General features: G+C 36.0%; 1 protein-coding gene across 1 annotated transcript; it reads right to left on the bottom strand.

The window, feature by feature from the left end:
* Positions 1-370: 370 nt before the first annotated feature.
* Positions 371-19,576, bottom strand: LOC132543935 (protein FAM149A-like). Its single transcript, XM_060207489.1, has 16 exons — positions 19,383-19,576; positions 13,932-14,027; positions 11,751-11,892; positions 7,846-7,985; positions 7,261-7,401; positions 6,701-6,874; positions 6,281-6,413; positions 6,045-6,096; positions 5,703-5,809; positions 5,203-5,315; positions 4,734-4,917; positions 4,379-4,519; positions 4,088-4,210; positions 3,786-3,861; positions 3,361-3,492; positions 371-566 (listed from the first exon to the last, which is right to left on the bottom strand). The coding sequence occupies exons 1-16, from the start codon at positions 19,574-19,576 to the stop codon at positions 502-504; spliced, it is 2,013 nt and encodes a 670-aa protein (XP_060063472.1). The 3' UTR covers positions 371-501.
* Between the last annotated feature and the right edge of the window lie 946 nt (positions 19,577-20,522).

Below are 20,522 nucleotides of genomic sequence, written 5' to 3' on the forward strand. Positions count from 1 at the left end.
TGTTTGGATGTGATCCTTGATGTCGGTACCTTTTTGGATGTGATCCTTAATGTCGGTACCTGCTTGGATGTGATCCTTGATGCCGGTACCTGTTTGGATGTGTTCCTTGATGCCAGTACCTGTTTGGATGTGATCCTTGATGTCGGTACCTGTTTGGATGCTTTCGTTGATGTTGGTACCTGTTTGGATGTGATCCTTGATGCCAGTACATGTTTAGATGTGATCCTTGATGCTGGTACCTGTTTGGATGTGTTCCTTGATGTCAGTACCTGTTTGGATGTGATCCTTGATGTCGGTAACTGGCCATGGATGACCCTACCTTGGAGTACATGTACCTGGTACCTGACCTTGTTGGCACGTCACAGTCTTACTTTCTCTAACACCAGTTTCTGACATACAAGCTAAAAACTTCACAAATTTGGCACTAATTCTGTAGATGATTCCATATGTTCTACACAAGAATGACCGCTGACAGCCAGGATGCCGCCAACAGAGATATGGTTATGATTTCACAAGACGTGACTTGAGAGCTCGGTATGGGTTATGGTGACTTGGGGGTGAAGGCGCTGTAAAAACAAAACCATCAACATTTTAGTAAATTCTGCTGCATCATACAACACTACATAGTACCTAAAGAGCTATTGTTATGGCTATAAATCACATCCACGATTATTGATCAACAGTAACATACACGTCCTCTTTTATATCTATTATTTCACATTAGATTTGTTATCAGATTAACAGCTTGTGTACAGCAGCAGGTAAGTACATCTTTTTAATTAAATCAAATGACAACAATAAAACACATCTAGAAACAAACAGTCATGCAGTTAGTAAAACTCAAACACTAGTTGTTATCTGTCAAACTTCATGCAATAAAATCCATATCACAGAAACACAGGCCAAATTACCTGTACAGACACTCTTTTGAATTACCAAGGTACATATTTATTATTAATCACACTGATATAAAAATTTAGTTTTTTTTCAAACCCTTTCATAACACTTAATACAACAATGCTTTCCCAGCCCTAAAAGTTGACATCCTGCACGTAACACAGCCTCCACATAAAACAACTGTCCTCATATAACATAATTCAATATCCTTATCCCAGCATCGACATTACACATTACGAATAACAAAACATTCATACTAAAATAGCCATCCCTCGATATAACAGTCTTCACAAACTGAATTCCAACCTAACATATTATATACATAATCAACCCTTGTTAAAGTATAGCATCCATATAAAATATCCCCCTTATAACACAGCTGTCACACATATATTTTCCTCTCACAGTGAGCTGTACAGATATATTATAGTGAGCTGTACAGACATACTACAGTGAGCTGTACAGACATACTAGTGAGCTGTACAGACATACTATAGTGAGCTGTACAGACATACTATAGGAAACTGTACAAACATACTATAATGAGCTGTACAGATATACTATAGTAAGCTGTACAGACATACTATAAGAAGCTGTACAAACATACTATAGTGAGCTGTACAAACATACTATAGTGAGCTGTACAGACATACTATAGGAAGCTGTACAGACATACTATAGTGAGCTGTACAGACATACTATAATGAGCTGTACAGATATACTTAAGCACTGTATATATACCCTATATAAATGAATGAAACTGCCATTCACATCTGACCTTTCACTGTGACTACAGGAACATACCCCAGTGTCAGGATTAACTTAGCCTCTGTCCCCTATTCAAATGAATATCTAATACAATGGGGCCATTTTCATCTACATTTTCTATTTCTTTCAATTTTTCAATGGATAAGTTTTTCCACTTACTCTGAAAAAAACAAAACTCCATTCTCTGAAGAAATATAGCTGAGTTAGTTTTAATCTCTCTTACTTCAGAGAAGTTACAGAGTGATTCCTAAATTGTTTAGTCACTGATGTAGTACACATAGAGTCAATGTACTGTAAATCAGTACCTAAACCACTCAGGATGTTTATCAATGGCTGCTGTAAACCTTCATCATTATATATACATTTTCATATAGTTTGATAAATTTCACATTTTGAGCTGTTCAACATGGTAGTCTTCAAATACCTGCAATTGATTTCTGATGAATATGTATATATTTTTTTTCAAACACACAAACAATAAAGCATGCAAAATAAGATTTGGTATATTGCGCTTGAGGCCCACTCAATAACTAGTAATATACACACGTCTGTGTAACACTTCAGTATAGATATAGTGTACACGTCATATCAAAGTCATGGAAATACAGATACAACCAGAGAGTCAGTGAATGTGTGACAACAGGGAGGGAAAAACCAATCGTGAAATGTGAAATAAAAATGGCCAACTTGGCAACAGGAACTCAACTGAGGCTCGATGGCCTACAGCTACTCCATTTACCTCAGAACTCAAGAGGTTTGGGCGATTTAGGAGAGAATAGTAGTTGGTTCGGACCTGTCATAAACAAAGAATATTATCTTTCTTATACTTCAAAATAAAAGAAAAAAGCAGTAAAAAAAAAAAACTGTGATTTCATATCAGTATTATGTTAATTATCTGCAGGTTCTATGTAAGAACATGTGATGTGAAGGGCATTTTCTACTGGTGACAATACAATACATGCAAACTGACACCAGATACCATTAACAGGCTTGTTTAACAGTGAAAAAGAAAAAAAAAAAAAAAAAAAATATTGACACTACTATTTGTAGTTTTATGTATATTTTGGGATAAATTCCTCATTCTGACCATTCCTTACTTTATATACAGTAAAACATTGTTATCTTACATATCAATACAACACTTATTTAACTATACCCTGGGGAAGAACACAGATACTTGAAAAAAAATCCAATTGACTTCCTAAATTCCAAGACTTGATTTTCCTATCATATCAAAGACTTTGACGAGGAAATCCACAACAAGAGATTGTATCACATGAACTCCACTGACTCATATATATCTTATGAGTACATTATCTGTAACAACTAAATCAACCCTTAGCTATTATCATCAATTCATTTAATACACATTGATATTCTATTATCTTAAATTACGAAAGACAATTCCTTCATTTATAATTTCTCCGTTCTTTGGAGTATGTGTAAGAGAGGTAGCGTAAGATTTAAATATCACATGTTAAGTATATTCTTATCGTTTTTCCCGTGCTATTCAAGATTACATTTACGCTCGGAATCCTACCAAAAATGAAGTATAAGGTGTAACACCTCTCACATCATGTAATTGGTTATTTTTCACCCCCACAAAAACATTGAAACAGTATTCGGATATCAAGATATGTTTAAAGAGTATAATTATTGGGAAATTATGCTTTACTTTGTGTATCCCATACTTACTCCACTGATTAGGGAAACTTGCCACATCATCCAGACCCTCCTCCAGTATCTCTGGCTGCATGTGACTGAGATGACTGATGTCGTTAGATGGCTGGATACTACTGCCGTGTATACCTAGCAATGTCCTATCTCCTGTCACAAATAACAACCATGTTATCGACACCAGGTACGATATTTCAAACACATTTATCCTCAAACTTCTCTTCTGTACAGGTTTTCCTCAACTTTTCACAAAATGATGTAAGATTGGGTTTTCGCAATATTTCTAAGCTAAAAAGGAAGATTATCAGTGTCTACTTGCACACTTCTGATATATGGTGAAAACCAACCTATGGATTTTATAAACTTTCCAAAATCAAGTTATCTTTCTCACCGAAAAATGATCAATCCATATAAAAAAAATGTGCAATGTAACATATGCTTACCTAAAGATCTGGCTGGAATAGTATTGAGTCCATAGGGAGTGGATGCTCGTCTGGCCTGGCCTAAAGGAGTGTCCGACTGTTCAATCACAAATACAAGACAATGTATATTACACCCTGACACAGATTACCACTAGGATATTTCTGACGCCATGACTCACTATGATGCAGAGCAGTCAGAACGTAGCCTGTCAGAAAAGTACCTGGTGTACTGTTACCTAAACAGCTTATTATCAGAGTACCACACAATAAAGATCAGTATGTTGACGTCTAAAGTATATACTACAATATATACAATATCTTACCCTCATGGCATGGGTGGTGCTGGGTCGTGTGTCAACAGGTATCATAAACTGGCTACGATGAGGAGCCCGGATGTCTTTATCCACTGCACTGCTAGCTCTATTACTAGCACTATGAACCTTCTGCTGGAATAAACACACCCATATACAGTGAAAAGAGCCTGTTTTGTTTTTGTCAGTATTAAATCGAAGATAAAATCTTCAAGTGACATATGCTTAAGTTATGAACATTTTATAATATGCAATCAAGTTATAATGAAAATGACATGTTGGGATGATTTCCTTCTGACTTACTTGTGTTCGTGTTAATGAAGTACTGGGTTCTATCTCCGAGCTAAGTGGGGGAAGAGCACCATTCCTCTGGAGGGTCAGGTCATTGTGAGGATGAATTCGAGTGACCCTGAGAGCACCAGTGGGACCTGTCCGCTCCTCCTCCTGGCAACAGAAAGTCATATATAATCTTACTTACATGCAGCAGGTGCTGATTAGAAATAATTCAGTCCCTGGTGTGAGATCTCAGTTTTGTTATATGTACTAGCATTATAAGGTGATTATGCCCTACATGATTTACAACACACCCATTACATATATACTAGTACCTGATCTATATGCTATCAAACACAGCTAGAGTGTAACATACAACACCTACCACATTAGGGGTGCGTGACCTTTGGTCCAGTGGGGCCAGACGTAAGGACCTAGAAATGGCCACACTTCGATTCCCTGAAAACTTGTTTGTCCCAGCCGTTATACTTGTATTTGGACGATTTTGAGTTTTGTGGGTCGGCTGTATACTGGAAGCAGGCCGAGCAGTAAGAGGGTCTGTTTGTTCACTGAAATTATCAACCACAATATTAGTCATGCATTTCATATTAAACCAACATTTGACACCTGAACAATTGTATCTATACATTTATATTACTTTAGTGAGGATTAACTTTAATATACTAGTAAATGTTATGAAGATTTATGTGCAGAGTTTGGTTCCTAGATAATTTTGAGAAAGATTAAGTCTTTTTTGGTCAACTGATCAATATTTTGACCACCATTATGTTGTCCATGCAATTAACGTTAACAGTATATCCACACAATACATATCAGGAATAGGTAAAACCTACTGTAACAATGATTTCTCCCTGGTGATCAAATCTTTCCTCGAGATCTGAAGCAGTTCATCCAGCTGTGGTTTACTATGTTTAGGTAATACAACTGTTGTGTAAGATCTTGGCAACTGTCCAAAATAAAATGGAAAAACATGATAAGCAATCAAACATTGAATGCAGTATAAAACATCTGAACAGACATCAACAAAAAATTCTAAAATGTATAAATCTTATTGTAATTCCCAAATGATGCACCTAAAGTTCCAAGTGAAGGCTTTAGAATTTCAGACCTTTCTATCTGAGACAAAGATTTGAAAACAAAAACATGAACAGAGAGACTGACAAACAGACATCGTGATAACAAAAAAGCATCTACAGATGTAAGACTGTATTAATGAGCGATTCCTGGAGTTTCATTAGTAAAACAAAGGTGAAAATACATTTAATTTTCTATCTATGATACAAACACATTGATCACAAAGTGGGATAAATGACTACGAAACAGAGTTACCTACCCTTTGCATGTGGAAGGAGGGTTCCCGCGATGGAGGCAGCTGCATTGTATTTGACGACGAAATATTTATAGACATATCTGCTACAGGAAGTGACGGCTTACTCTCCTCTGAAATGTTATAAAAAATTTAATGTCTTACCAGTCATATTAATACTGATACAAATACATTCTTTATCTGCTACAACACTGCTGGATAAGTGTGTGGTAAGTATAATGACCTTACACACTACACCACTGCTGGATAAGTGTGTGGTAAGTATAATGACCTTACACACTACACCACTGCTGGATAAGTGTGTGGTAAGTATAATGACCTTACATGAAGAATTAACAAAGAATTTACCTAAGACAAGGATTGAATACTGCCGGTTCATGTTTCTCATCCATTCTAAAATCTGAAACAAACCAATTCAAAACACCCTTAAAACATTTTTACTGAGGAAACTGAAGTTAATTAGATGTTATTTTTTGTCACTTTCAACAATTAAATTTCTTAATGATGAAGCCATTATTTAAATTTTAAATCAGGATTTAAAATTAAACACGATCTAAAATTAATTATCTATGTGATGACTTTACCTCTTGCCACAAATGGTCAAATACGGAGCTCATTACCGCATCCTTTACACAGGCATTGGGTGTGATAGGAGGATAGCCCACACGTCTACGCCGAGGCGTCAGCTGCTTCTTCTGGTTATAATCATCGTCATATCTACAGAAAACATCACTTTCATTCAATATCAATATTTACTTTTAAATCAATAATAAACCTATATTTTGGTTTTTCTTCAATTGCTTTTTTTTAACTGTTGTAATATTAACAACTTAAGAATACCAACACAACATTAACCAAAATCCACTGAAATTTAGATTGGAAATATACAATGTTCTTTTATTTCTACACAACAAGTTACAATTATTCAGAGGTTCAAGAAATGAAGGACTTTTATTCAGCAGTACAAATTATCAGATAGAAATACAGAGGTAGAGTACACTTACATGTCTACATAGTCTATAGCAATGATCTCTTCATACTCTCCCTCCTGACTAAAGATCTCCTCCTCCAAGTGTGTATACTCTGAGGATGCATTAGATGTTGACATGCCGGAATGGTAAGATCGTGCCTCCATAGGGGGCTGCTGGGGCCGTAAACGTTGTCCAGACAGTGTTAAACTGGAGGGGAAGGTAAAATTACAGATGTATATAAAAGGTCCTTAATTCTCTATACAAATAACCATTAAATAATGTTTATAAATTTTCTTTTTTAGGGAAATAGATGATTTTGAGAAGAAACAGGCTCAGACAAATCAAAATCAATACCACTTTTAAAGTCCATAAGGCCTCCTGTCTATAAATAGTAACATTTTATAGATATGTTTGATAATGTAGGATAAACTTTGCGTTCAACAGGAAGTTAATTACTCAATAATTTAAAGAAATATTTCACCTTAGGATGGAAAAGTTAGCAAATTGCTATTTAACTATTTGTGATCTACCTGTGCTGCAAACATGCCAAATACAGACTTTGTGACTTGTAAAGTCTACAAGCAGACAGATACCTGTGTATGTCTTGCGTGGTGACCATTTCATGGTCTGTGATATCCACTAGTCCCATACTGCCCGTGGATGGCCGTGAACCCTCCCTCTCGATTGCCTGGTATCCCATGTCCTGAGGATGGAACAGTTGTTCGCCCAGGATTCTGTAAACAAACAACAACATTAGATTTGATCCAAAATAAAACTTTAAGTTTTTTATAGCATCAGTTTTTATTATCCTTATATAGAATTCTTCTTTATTCTAAACTTAGTTAACAGTGCACCGAGATTAATAGAATTTTCACTTTTGGGAAAGACAAGAAAATCTCTGTCAAGGAACAATGCTTTTCCAAGAAACAAAAAAGGTAAATGTAGACAATTCTAAGATATTATAATATAAAATACCATCAGAATCTCTGGATGTATATAGAGTTATTATGTAATGTTTTCAATGTAGAATTACAATATACTTTAAAAAAAATGGTATTGATCTCATAGGTGTATGTCTCAAGGTTAGAAAAAATATTTCAACTAACAAATTGCCAAACTTTTTTATTTCTTTTTTTTTTCACAATTAAGTTATCATTCTTTTGAAAACAAATCTTTACCTTAAGTGAGGAAACTTGAGATTCCATTCCTTGCATTCTTTGAGTATGTAACTGGGTCCTTCTACATTTTGTTCAAATAACATAGAGTCAATCTGGTCAAAAAGGCATTGTACTGTTTTGGCTGCCTGTTTGTCAAACTCCTGAAAAAAAATCAATCAGTCTATTTAGTAAGATCAGATAATTACCAAGTATCAATGATAAATGTAAACAGCTGCTTAGAGGTAAAATCTTGCAACATCAGCTGTGTTTGTGTTTACTGGTGTAAAATCAGCTGTGTCTGTGTTTACTGGTGAACCATCAGCTATAGCTGTGTCTGTGTTTAGAGATGTAAAATCAGCTGTGTCTGTGTTTAGTGGTGAAACATCAGCTGTGTCTGTGTTTACTGGTGAAACATCAGCTGTGTCTGTGTTTAGAGATGTAAAATCAGCTGTGTCTGTTTTTACTGGTGAAACATCAGCTGTGTCTGTGTTTACTGGAGTAACATCAGCTGTGTCTGTGTTTACTGGAGTAACATCAGCTGTGTCTGTGTTTAGAGATGTAAAATCAGCTGTGTCTGTTTTTACTGGTGAAACATCAGCTGTATCTGTGTTTACTGGAGTAACATCAGCTGTGTCTGTGTTTACTGGAGTAACATCAGCTGTGTCTGTGTTTACTGGAGTAACATCAGCTGTGTCTGTTTTTAGTGGTGAAACATCAGCTGTGTCTGTGTTTACTGGTGAAACATCAGCTGTGTCTCTGTTTACTGGTGAAACATCAGCTGTATCTGTGTTTACTGGTGAAAACATCAGCTGTGTCTCTGTTTACTGGAGTAACATCAGCTGTATCTGTTTTTTAGAGATGTAACATCAGCTGTGTCTGTGTTTAGTGGTGAAACATCAGCTGTGTCTGTGTTTAGAGATGTAACATCAGCTGTGTCTGTGTTTAGTGTTGAAACATCAGCTGTGTCTGTGTTTACTGGTGAAACATCAGCTGTGTCTGTGTTTACTGGAGTAACATCAGCTGTGTCTGTGTTTACTGGTGAAAACATCAGCTGTGTCTTCTTTTACTGGTGAAAACCATCAGCTTTGTCTGTGTTTACTGGTGAAAACATCAGCTGTGTATCTGTTTACTGGTGAAACATCAGCTGTGTCTGTGTTTACTGGTGTAACATCAGCTGTGTCTGTGTTTAGTGGTGAAACATCAGCTGTGTCTGTGTTTAGTGGAGTAACATCAGCTGTGTCTGAGTTTACTGGTGAAACATCAGCTGTATCTGTGTTTAGTGGTGTAAATCAGCTGTGTCTGTTTTTAATGGTGAAACATCAGCTGTGTCTGTGTTTAGTGGTGAAACATCAGCTGTGTCTGTGTTTACTGGTGAAACATCAGCTGTATCTGTGTTTAGTGGTGTAACATCAGCTGTGTCTGTGTTTACTGGTGAAACATCAGCTGTGTCTGTGTTTAGTGGTGAAACATCAGCTGTATCTGTGTTTACTGGTGAAACATCAGCTGTATCTGTGTTTAGTGGTGTAACATCAGCTGTGTCTGTGTTTACTGGTGAAACATCAGCTGTGTCTGTGTTTACTGGTGAAACATCAGCTGTGTCTGTGTTTAGTGGTGTAACATCAGCTGTGTCTGTGTTTAGTGGTGTAACATCAGCTGTGTCTGTGTTTACTGGTGAAACATCAGCTGTGTCTGTGTTTAGTGGTGTAACATCAGCTGTGTCTGTGTTTAGTGGTGTAACATCAGCTGTGTCTGTGTTTACTGGTGAAACATCAGCTGTGTCTGTGTTTACTGGTGAAACATCAGCTGTGTCTGTGTTTACTGGTGAAACATCAGCTGTGTCTGTGTTTAGTGGTGTAACATCAGCTGTGTCTGTGTTTACTGGTGAAACATCAGCTGTGTCTGTGTTTACTGGTGAAACATCAGCTGTATCTGTGTTTAGTGGTGTAACATCAGCTGTGTCTGTGTTTACTGGTGAAACATCAGCTGTGTCTGTGTTTACTGGTGAAACATCAGCTGTGTCTGTGTTTACTGGTGAAACATCAGCAGTGTCTGTGTTTACTGCTGAAACATCAGCTGTATCTGTGTTTAGTGGTGTAACATCAGCTGTATCTGTGTTTACTGGGGTAACATCAGCTGTATCTGTGTATAGTGGTGTAACATCAGCTGTGTCTGTGTTTACTGGGGTAACATCAACTGTATCTGTGTTTAGTGGTGTAACATCAGCTGTGTCTGTGTTTACTGGTGAAACATCAGCTGTGTCTGTGTTTAGTGTTGAAACATCAGCTGTGTCTGTGTTTACTGGGGTAACATCAGCTGTATCTGTGTTTAGTGGTGTAACATCAGCTGTATCTGTGTTTACTGGTGAAACATCAGCTGTGTCTGTGTTTACTGGTGTAACATCAGCTGTGTCTGTTTACTGGGGTAACATCAGCTGTATCTATGTTTACTGGTGAAACATCAGCTGTATCTGTGTTTACTGGTGAAACATCAGCTGTGTCTGTGTTTACTGGTGAAACATCAGCTGTGTCTGTGTTTACTGGTGAAACATCAGCTGTGTCTGTGTTTACTGGTGTAAATCAGCTGTGGCTGCTGTTACTTGTTTGCTTTGCAGACCATTAAACAAGTAGAGCCCTGAATACTTATTAAAATTTATGGGATTTTTGACATTTTCAAGGGTTCAAAACATAACACTTGTGGTGTTTTTGTTTATTTGTTTGCACAATGGAGACCACACATGGCGACTGTATATACAAGTCAAAGGGGAGAATTTTATGTCTATGCACTGCTTGGTCTGAAATTAAACTACTCTACTTCCTTCTTGGTATGGAAATTTTCATATTACCAGCTTTGATAATTTTTTCATTGTATCTAAATCTGATGAAGGATAGAGTATTTCACACAAAACTTGGACACGATCCTGTATGAATAGCTACATTGTACGGAGAACGCAATCATTCGAAATATTTCTCCAATACAAAGTTCCAATACAGGTAACAGTAGAGGTAAACTAGCAATAATATACAACTTAATGATAACTCTTGGTAATCGAATCTGACCTGCTGACCTCAGGACAAGGCATTTAATACAGGTAATCCTACTGAGAGGAGAGGAGGGGGCATTATTGAGAAGGGGGTCTGTGGAGGAATAAAGGGACAGGAAGTTGAGTTATAGAAAGAAGGTTCAGGGATGGGGGAGGAGGGGAGGGAGGTTAGGGAAGTAACAGAAAAAAGGTAGAGGGAGATTAAACACCACAAGAGGATGGTTTAAAGGCAGATGATTTCATTATCTTTTATAACAATGGTCTAAGGGACAAGTTCACACATGATAATCAAATCATATAAAGCCAAGAGACATTCCGGTCCAATCAATACTCTAACCACCTGTCCTGATAAACACATGGTCAGACAGTCAACATTTGTGTCATATTTAACTTCAGTTCTCTACTAGGACAGTCAGTATTTGTGTTTACACCTGAACCACACTGCATGTGATATTAAAGTCACAAAGATATAACCGCACTGTGTATTAATCAACACAGTGCTATTCAACAAAGTCTTATTCTATCTTTGAAGTTGGATTTAAACCCTAACTGCCAATAAGTTAACATGAGAGAGGACAATGTTGATTTGTTTATAGAGCCCCAGTGGTGGGTAGTAGGGCTAGGAATCCTAGGCAGTATTACAGGCTAGTGTAGAGATAGATAGCATCACCACAGTTATAGCACCGAACCCACACTATCTTACACCAATACAGCATTTCATAGTCTTGATGATAAGGTGTAAAGTTTCTATTCTTTATATCATTGAATAACAATAAATAATGCATTTAATTTCTTTTGGTTTTCTTATCTAGAAAAGTGTTTCAGATCCTTAGGTGGACAGAAACATGCTTTCAGGGCATTATATTAGTAATATTGGATTACTTACATCCCATGAATAATTGGAGTCTGTAGAACTCCTCTCTGTTGTGTTGCCGGTAGTCCAGCCCCCACGTGCACTGGAAGCATTGCTCTGGGTCTCTATGATGGTGGGAGAAGATCGCCCACTGCTGCTTGGTGTACCATTGTAGCTATTAAGAGAGACAACAAAGGTCAATGCCAAAGGTAGAAACACTGTTGCCATGGTGATACAAGAAATGCCAAGGTCAAAAGAGAAGATACTACAGTCATGGAGATACATTAAAGATCAAGGTCAAAACATGGTAGTCATGGATATACAATAACAAGAGGCTCATGGGACCTGTATTGTTCACCTGGTTTAGTTTGCAAAAAATGATTAATTTGAACTGAAGGAAAAGCATCTATTTCCCCTATTAGACCCAACCCCTCCTCCCCATGGGGGTTAGATGAACTGGTGGACAAAACTAAGCTCTCTTCACCCAAAAATGCTTCAGATCATCTATCCAAAAGACCGAGACCCATTGATTATATAAACTGATTTCTATTTACCCAAAAATTCTTCAGACAAAATTTGAGCAAAATCTAAACATTCCTATAGAAGAAGTTGGATTTTAAAAAACATGAAAAATTATCCCCTTCTGGGCCTGATCCCTTGGGCCTGCTGGTTTCCAGAGTCATTATTTATACAAAATTTGCTTGGTTTTCCCCAAAGATGCTTCAGATAAAATTTGGGCCAGGTAGGCTAAAATGAAAGTTTAAATAGAAACATTGCAATCATGGAGATGAAATAAAGATCAAGGTCAGAAGAGAAAACAGTTTAGCCAGTGGAGATCAGGAGTGTACCATTGAAGGGCTAATGAAATACCAGGCTTGCCTAGTTGATTTAACAACCATTACTAGTCCCTAGGCTAATGAAAAATATAGTGTGAAATGTGTCAAAAACTTGTTTTAGATTGTTGTTGATATTGTTACTGGTGATAGATCGTAACTTTGTCAGGTGTAATTCAATTTCCCTAAAACAAAAAGATTGTAAGTGGCATGGTGTAATATTGTGGCAGCCATTGAATGTCGGTAGCCTGAATAACCTCACATGATCAATGCTGCAATTTCAGTGGGTGCAAGAATGGGAAGCGTTAATCATCCAAGTTACATATTTTGCTGTCAAAAAACCAAAAAATAATAACACTTGGTTTTCCAATCCATTCATACAATCATAGAAAGCCATTTTTCAAACGAGAAACATCAAACAGATAAAGTAAAACTGATTCTTTGATCCCAATATCATAATTTAAATAAGAGGTAATTAACATACATGAAATCAAAACAATCCCATTTCGTATTTTTCAGGGTTTTTTTTCTTTTCTTAAATGATAATTTGATCACAAGTTTAATTAAAATTAATTAAGCTACAATCAGTTTAATTGAAATTGATTAAGTTTTCTAAATGGCTTATGATTGTTTATAAAATAAATCACCTGAATATGGTGGTAAGACCTGAAAATGTTCAGTAACACATTTGCAGTATTGATTTCATCGTTCAATTATCAGATTGAAACAAAAAAGTTCTTTATCAAATGACTGAAAATCAGCATTATGTAGAAAGATCATACACTAACCAAACCAACAAACATAAAAAAATGTATCTTTAATCATAGTTATAGCAACAACATAAAACTAAAATGGTGTTATTTTGTCAAAAAAATAAAATAAATTTTTGTCAGGCTAGTTAACAAACAAGTCAACTAGACCTTGGGCAATTTTTTTTAAAAAATCTGAATTTTACACCCCTGAAAGTCAAGGTCAAAGGAAGGAAATGTTGTAGCTATGGAGGTAGAATTAAGGTCAAGGTTATATGGAGGCAATGTGATCTTATAGCTATAGAGATGAGAAGGTACAATGTCCAGTTTATAACTGCTTATAATATTTTCGAAAACAAACCTGACATAGAAACTTAGTGATAGCATGTTCTACACCTGACCAATATTGGTATACTTTGGGAAATGACAATTGTTGATGACAATGAGATACACTTACATTGTGATGGTGATTTCTACACTGAACAGGTACTTGGAGGGAAGGAGGGGGGTTGGGTGGGAGGGGAATGACAAATATTGATGACAATGAGATACACTTACATTGTGATGGTGATTTCTACACTGGACAGGTACTTGGGGGGAATGACAAATATTGATGACAATAACACACTTACTTTGTGATGGCGTTTTCTACACTGGACAGATACTCTGGGGGAAGGCCCATAGAGTTGATATCAAGGACACCAGGTACTACAGATGCCAAGCCTCTTCTGTAAATAATTAAGAACAGAAATATTTTGTTAGTCCTAAAGAAAGGTACACAGAGTGCATGAAATAAAGCTGCAGTTCTTCCTCTGTATTTCAAGTATGGTAATGTAGCCTGGTATGTTTTGTTACCTGGTAAATCTTCTGTCATTATAACTGTACAAATATACCTAACAACAACACACGTGTAAGCTGACTTGTAAGATATCCTGTTATAGACATCATGACTTTTTAATGCATCAAATTATTCCTTCATTTTTCTCCCTGGTACACTTTACTTATTGTCAAATCTAACCAAATGTCAGTATCTGTCAGTAAAGAGAGGTTTTACTGTGGGCACAGCTGGTGTCAATGTAGGAAGGATTTCTTAAATGTTTTGTATGTGTATTTTAATGTAAACTGAATGAAAGGATATTGACATTAAATATCCCTCTGTGAGAGTTAAAATCATCAGATTTATGATGTCCGTAACAAACAAGAATCTTCAAATTAACATATACGGTTAAAAACATGTTATAATCATCATGTCATACTCCGATTTCCCTGTTTACTCAGAAAACTTGTTTATTCAACATTTTTTCGTTTATTTAAAGAGTGATTAAATCATTTGATATGAGAAGAAAAGAAAATATGAGTGGAGACATAAGTTTGCTATTTTGGTGACAGTTGTGTTTTGATAGACCGACTCCTAGTCCCTTTACAATGTCATACGAGATCCTAGATCAGGCAACTAATCAAACACGCCAAAACATGTCCATGCTGTGATGTTTTGAACACAACCAGATACAACCCATCCACCCAGAAACATCTCAAACCTACTAACATGGTCCGTTGACCCACTGTTAATTACCTGACTGTCAAACGGACAACATACATTGTAATGAAGTGAGGCATGTCAGACGGATGTTTTTATGGGCATCTGTCGTGTTGCTCCTCCGTAACCAACACACCAGGCTTGTTGATCCATCTACACCCATCATAAGTATATATACCCACCTCCTTATTTATATTTCCCAAATAAAGAAAATTTCTAGATTATGATCTGCTTTGTGTAGGACTGTAAGAGTATAATTGTTGCATTCTGCCTAATAGTTTTTTTACAGACAAGCAGCCAGCTCTTCCATTGGCCAGACTAGTAAATACATTGTTTTCAATGCCGATTTGTAACACTTACAGAATTGGGAAAGTGCCTATATGTTTGTTTGTCATGATACCTCAGCCCGAACAATCTGTAATCCTAACACAACCAACCATTTATGATATCCTTTATTCCAGGCTAACAGTCACAAGATATATAATGAGTATTGTTTTCACATAAATTCGTTGGAATACATTCAAAATATCTGTAATAGAAAGTAAACGTTTAATGTTTGATACAACATGCAATGATATCTAAATACTCCAGTTAAATAAAAGACTGCTTTGATAGATTGAAGTAAAATTCAGCATTTGCCTTAGTTTTATGTAACTCTGTCAGTACAGAAAAGACTGATGTCCCCCAGGGTGTTGGACAATGTGGAGCCATCAGATGTGGAAACATGCTGTCCAGCATTTAAGCTCTTAATAACAGGATGTTATTAGCTGAGTGTTCCTACCCGACTTCATAGCTTACTAACACAACAGCAATACCACAAACGATTACCTGTAACAAACATTTGACTTTGCAGCCTTAAGATCTGTTGTCCAATCTTTGAAGATCGAAATAAACAGTAACATAGACGAGCAATAACCTTAACTCTTCTCAGAACTATAAACAGTACGTCTCTTTAATGTCTGAATATTAGAGACATTATGTTCGACAGGTTGACAGAAATATGTTACAAGAGCACTATATCTGGCCTGAAAGAGTTATATCAGAGATGTTGGTAATAAAATCTAGCAAATGTAAACAAGAGCAGAAGAGAAGTTACAGTTCATATCCTTGTAGTGGGCAATAAAGACAGGTCAGCGTAGTGGTCACCTGGACTACCACTAGAACCTGGTCAGTTGTCCCGAGAAGTTCGACCTGGGTTTACAGGTAAAAATCCTCAACGTCCACAGGTAATACCGAGTAATCAATCATCACTGCCTAGAAGCCTGTTTGTTTACAACTTAGGCTAAAAGCCCTTTGAAGGACAAGTACATAAGTATCCTTTATTGCCTTCTATAATGAAGCAGGTTACTTATTCTCCTTTGCATTCATAGATTATTGGTCAATACATTGACCACTTCTTATCTGTAGTAGCATGGTGACAAGTCAGTCAGACCAGAGATGAACCTCTGACCAATGGAAAACCTGACACCTAAACTGTTAGAAACCTCAAAAGCCAGAATTTCTCAACAAATTTAGCTCATTAATTAATAAAACATTCAAACCATAAGCAATGATTTGAAGAACTGTAACTGCCTGATGAGAAATGTTGTACAGGCGACCATGTAACCGATAGTAACACCTCGGGAACACTAAAGCTTCTTATTATATAGATTTCTCTCCTCAATACATGTAGCATTAAAAACAAATTTGACAGAATTTCCTCTCTAATGAAAAATATTGACAACTCATCAATAGTCAACAGGTAATGTCTATCAGCCCTGGTATCAAACATATCATTTTACAACCTCTAAATATTTCTACACAAGTTGACACAAACATATGGTTTATCTTGAAATGTATTGAAAAACATGTTAACTGTACATAACATGTTTTTCTTATCATCATAACTCCCACTGAAACCATAATAATTGCATGAAAAATTAAAACGCAAAAGCAATTATTCAGTAAATGTTTCAAGACCGAAAATGAAAAAGTACTTCAACTCAATTGTATCAAATATTGGACTTAACAGAACCACAGTTAATGAAACTTCGGGTGAAATTTAGATTTAAAAAATCAAACATTGGAAGACAACACCCCTTTTCTTTCAAACTGAAATCAAGATGTTAGAATGAAAATGCTACATCAGGAGTATTCCTCTACATTATGAAGATGGAGAACATCAATATGGTATCATTGGCTGGGGTCATGCAGCATGTATATCTGTGATCTACTATGACCATCACTACCTATCACAAAACACACCTGTCCAATAAATTAAGGTAAAAAAATTGTATCTCATAATCTACTACAAAAATTTAAAAAAAAAACAACGTTGGGAACTAATGACATTTTGAATGGTTTTACAATGAACAAAGAAAATGTTGTGTTGCCATGGTGACAGCTGGGATCGTGCATGACTTTATAGAACCATCAATAATTATGTACACAAACCTTGGTCTGTTTGAGATGATACCAAATGAAACTTATCAGTTTTATGGTATAATATCAGACTGGTTGCTACGCTTGCCACTGACATTTAGATAGCTTTCATGTAAGATACAAGCTTCTAGACTTACCACATTATGCATCACACTTCCATCTCCTACAATGGTTCTTTATCCTTAAATTAATGGTGCAATACCATTCTAACATATTTAATGGTTCTATATCACACTATGGTATTTAATGGAACTACATCACATGGATGTGTTTAATGGTTCTACATCACACTGTGGTATTTAATGGCTCTATATCACATGAATGTGTTTAATGGTTCTACATCACACTGTGGTATTTAATGGCTCTATATCACATGAATGTGTTTAATGGTTCTACATCACACTGTGGTATTTAATGGAACTACATCACATGGATGTGTTTAATGATTCTACATCACATTATGGTATTTAATGGAACTACATCACATGGGTGTGTTTAATGGTTCTATATCACACTATGGTATTTAATGGCTCTATATCACATTATGGTATTTAATGGTTCTATATCACAATATGGTATCTAATGGTTCTATATCACACTATGGTATTTAATGGTTCTATATCACACTATGGTATTTAATGGTTCTATATCACACTATGGTATTTAATGGTTCTATATCACACTATGGTATTTAATGGTTCTATATCACACTATGGTATTTAATGGTTTTATATCACACTATGGTATTTAATGGTTCTATATCACACTATGGTATTTAATGGTTCTATATCACACTATGGTATTTAATGGTTCTATATCACGCTATGGTATTTAATGATTCTACATCACACTATGGTATTTAATGATTCTACATCACACTATGGTATTTAATGGCTCTATATCACATTATGGTATCTAATGGTTCTATATCACACTATGGTATCTAATGGTTCTATATCACACTATGGTATCTAATGGTTCTATATCACACTATGGTATCTAATGGTTCTATATCACACTATGGTATCTAAGGTATCTAATGGTTCTATATCACACTATGGTATTTAATGGTTTTATATCACACTATGGTATTTAATGGTTCTATATCACACTATAGTATTTAATGGTTTTATATCACATTATGGTATTTAATGGTTTTATTACACTATGGTATTTAATGGTTCTATATCACACTATGGTATCTAATGGTTCTATATCACACTATGGTATTTAATGGTTCTATATCACACTATGGTATTTAATGGTTCTATATCACACTATGGTATCTAATGGTTCTATATCACACTATGGTATCTAATGGTTCTATATCACCTTAATGTGTGTAATATAAGCATTTCATGATTCTATTTACTGAAATTAATGATTTACTGTGTTCTATATTTAATGTTTTATAATTTTATATCAACTTTATTTAATGTGTTTGGTAATTCTCTGTTTTACCTATATTCCAATAGACTATGTGCTATGCTAATGTCATCTTTAAGTTGTAATGATTGTCTGAAATCCTACAGTGTTTAATGGTTTTATATCAACCTAATCTGATGTTTTTGGTCCTTTGATGAATGTTAATGGGTTATATGATCCACAGAGATGCTTAACGACTCTAGATCCTTTTTATGCGTTAATGAATGCTCCTAAATCATCTTTTTGCTTACTTCCCTTCACCATAACCATGTGTATACAAACAAATATCACAGGTACCAATTTGAAGTAATTAGTAATAACTTCTTTCAAACTGGGATTAGTTTTGGAGAGGCCAAGCTGCATTTCTCTCTAGAGAAATTGTTTTTAAAAGATGTGAGAATTTTAAATCAGGTACCAGAATGATAAGTAAAATTTCATCATTTTCTTTCCCTATCTGTAGTTAAATCATCACAATGTTGACTTTCCTATTTAATATGGAATTCATATCTAAGATTTACAATAAGAATATTACAGCCTGTGCTTTATCTCTTTATTGTCATCATGTAAGCCAGATGTCAATATCTTTAAAAAGTCTACACTTATATAGAAGCTGATATCTACCACAATACATAGTTTCGTTCTTTTAAATAAACTTGAAGCTGACACAAGAAAAGTATTTCCTACAAAACGAAGACATTACCTTCTGCTGTGTATTTTGGCACTGACACATACAATAGCCTTTGAGAGGCCATAGTGCCGTTTGTAGAGAGGGAAGGGGACACGGCCACGATCCAGCCCTCCTCTACTGATGCAGCGAACTTCAGCACTGCGCACCTCGCGGTTATCTCTGGGGTATGACATGGGCACATATCTCACAAGTGCATCTGTCCCCATCCCCATACACCACTGACTATTCTTTATCCATCCTGTGTGTACACTGCTCTCATAACATAAATTTAGTACGAAACTCCAAGATCACTTATACATGTGTGCTTGATTCCAGCAGCTACTAATTCTCCAGAAATACAAGAAATCTTATCCATATTTAGCCCTGTTTTTTGATTCCATGGAAACAGTTAAGTATTAATCAGCTAGTGTGATAAAGTGTGATCTCTGTTCCCGGCAGACAGACGACACCTGCTCAAGTTGATGGCCACTGTAAGGTAGCAGCAGTCAAAGATGTCTAAATACAAACACTTCAGCTAAAACATCAGCATCCTGTGACGATCTGCTGATGTAACATCAATTTATTTATTAGCTACATCAGGTCCAGACACATACCAGCAGAACAGTGAACCAGAACTGAAGTAATCAACTGACGCCACTTAAGCCTGCGTGTCATAAGTCGTCTTCTCACCTGTACTACAGGTGTAAATTCCTAACACATGGTCACCACTTTTCCTGGATACATCCACCAAAGCCAACCTATACTTGTAACATATGCACAGCAATTACCTGGTGGGCCTTTAAATACTGGTTTTAAATAAGAGGACAAACAGAACTTTGTTGACCGCTGTTAAATGTCCACTGACAACGACAGCGCAGACTTAGCTCTCTCTTTTGTACAATGCAAATTGAATACTTTAATGTTGTATTAGTATGAGGTGTTCGTGATACTGGCAGTATTACAGCTCAATGGTCTCACTAATACACTTCAAAATGTATCACATTTTTAAAGCTATATGGCTCCTTCTCAGACTTGCCAGTTCTGGTGTTGTCCCAGTTCTTGCGTGACTTCCTTAAACCAATGGTCCAACTTTGCTTAACGACCCTCCTTCTTGTTGTACAAATGGAGTTAGGCATACAAGGGCAACCTTATCAGGGTTCCTAGGGACGGCAG

This window comes from Ylistrum balloti, unplaced genomic scaffold (genome assembly GCF_031769215.1).
Source record: "Ylistrum balloti isolate Yb309-2 unplaced genomic scaffold, AGI_CSIRO_Ybal_v1 Utg369772, whole genome shotgun sequence".
NCBI lineage: Eukaryota > Metazoa > Mollusca > Bivalvia > Pectinida > Pectinidae > Ylistrum > Ylistrum balloti.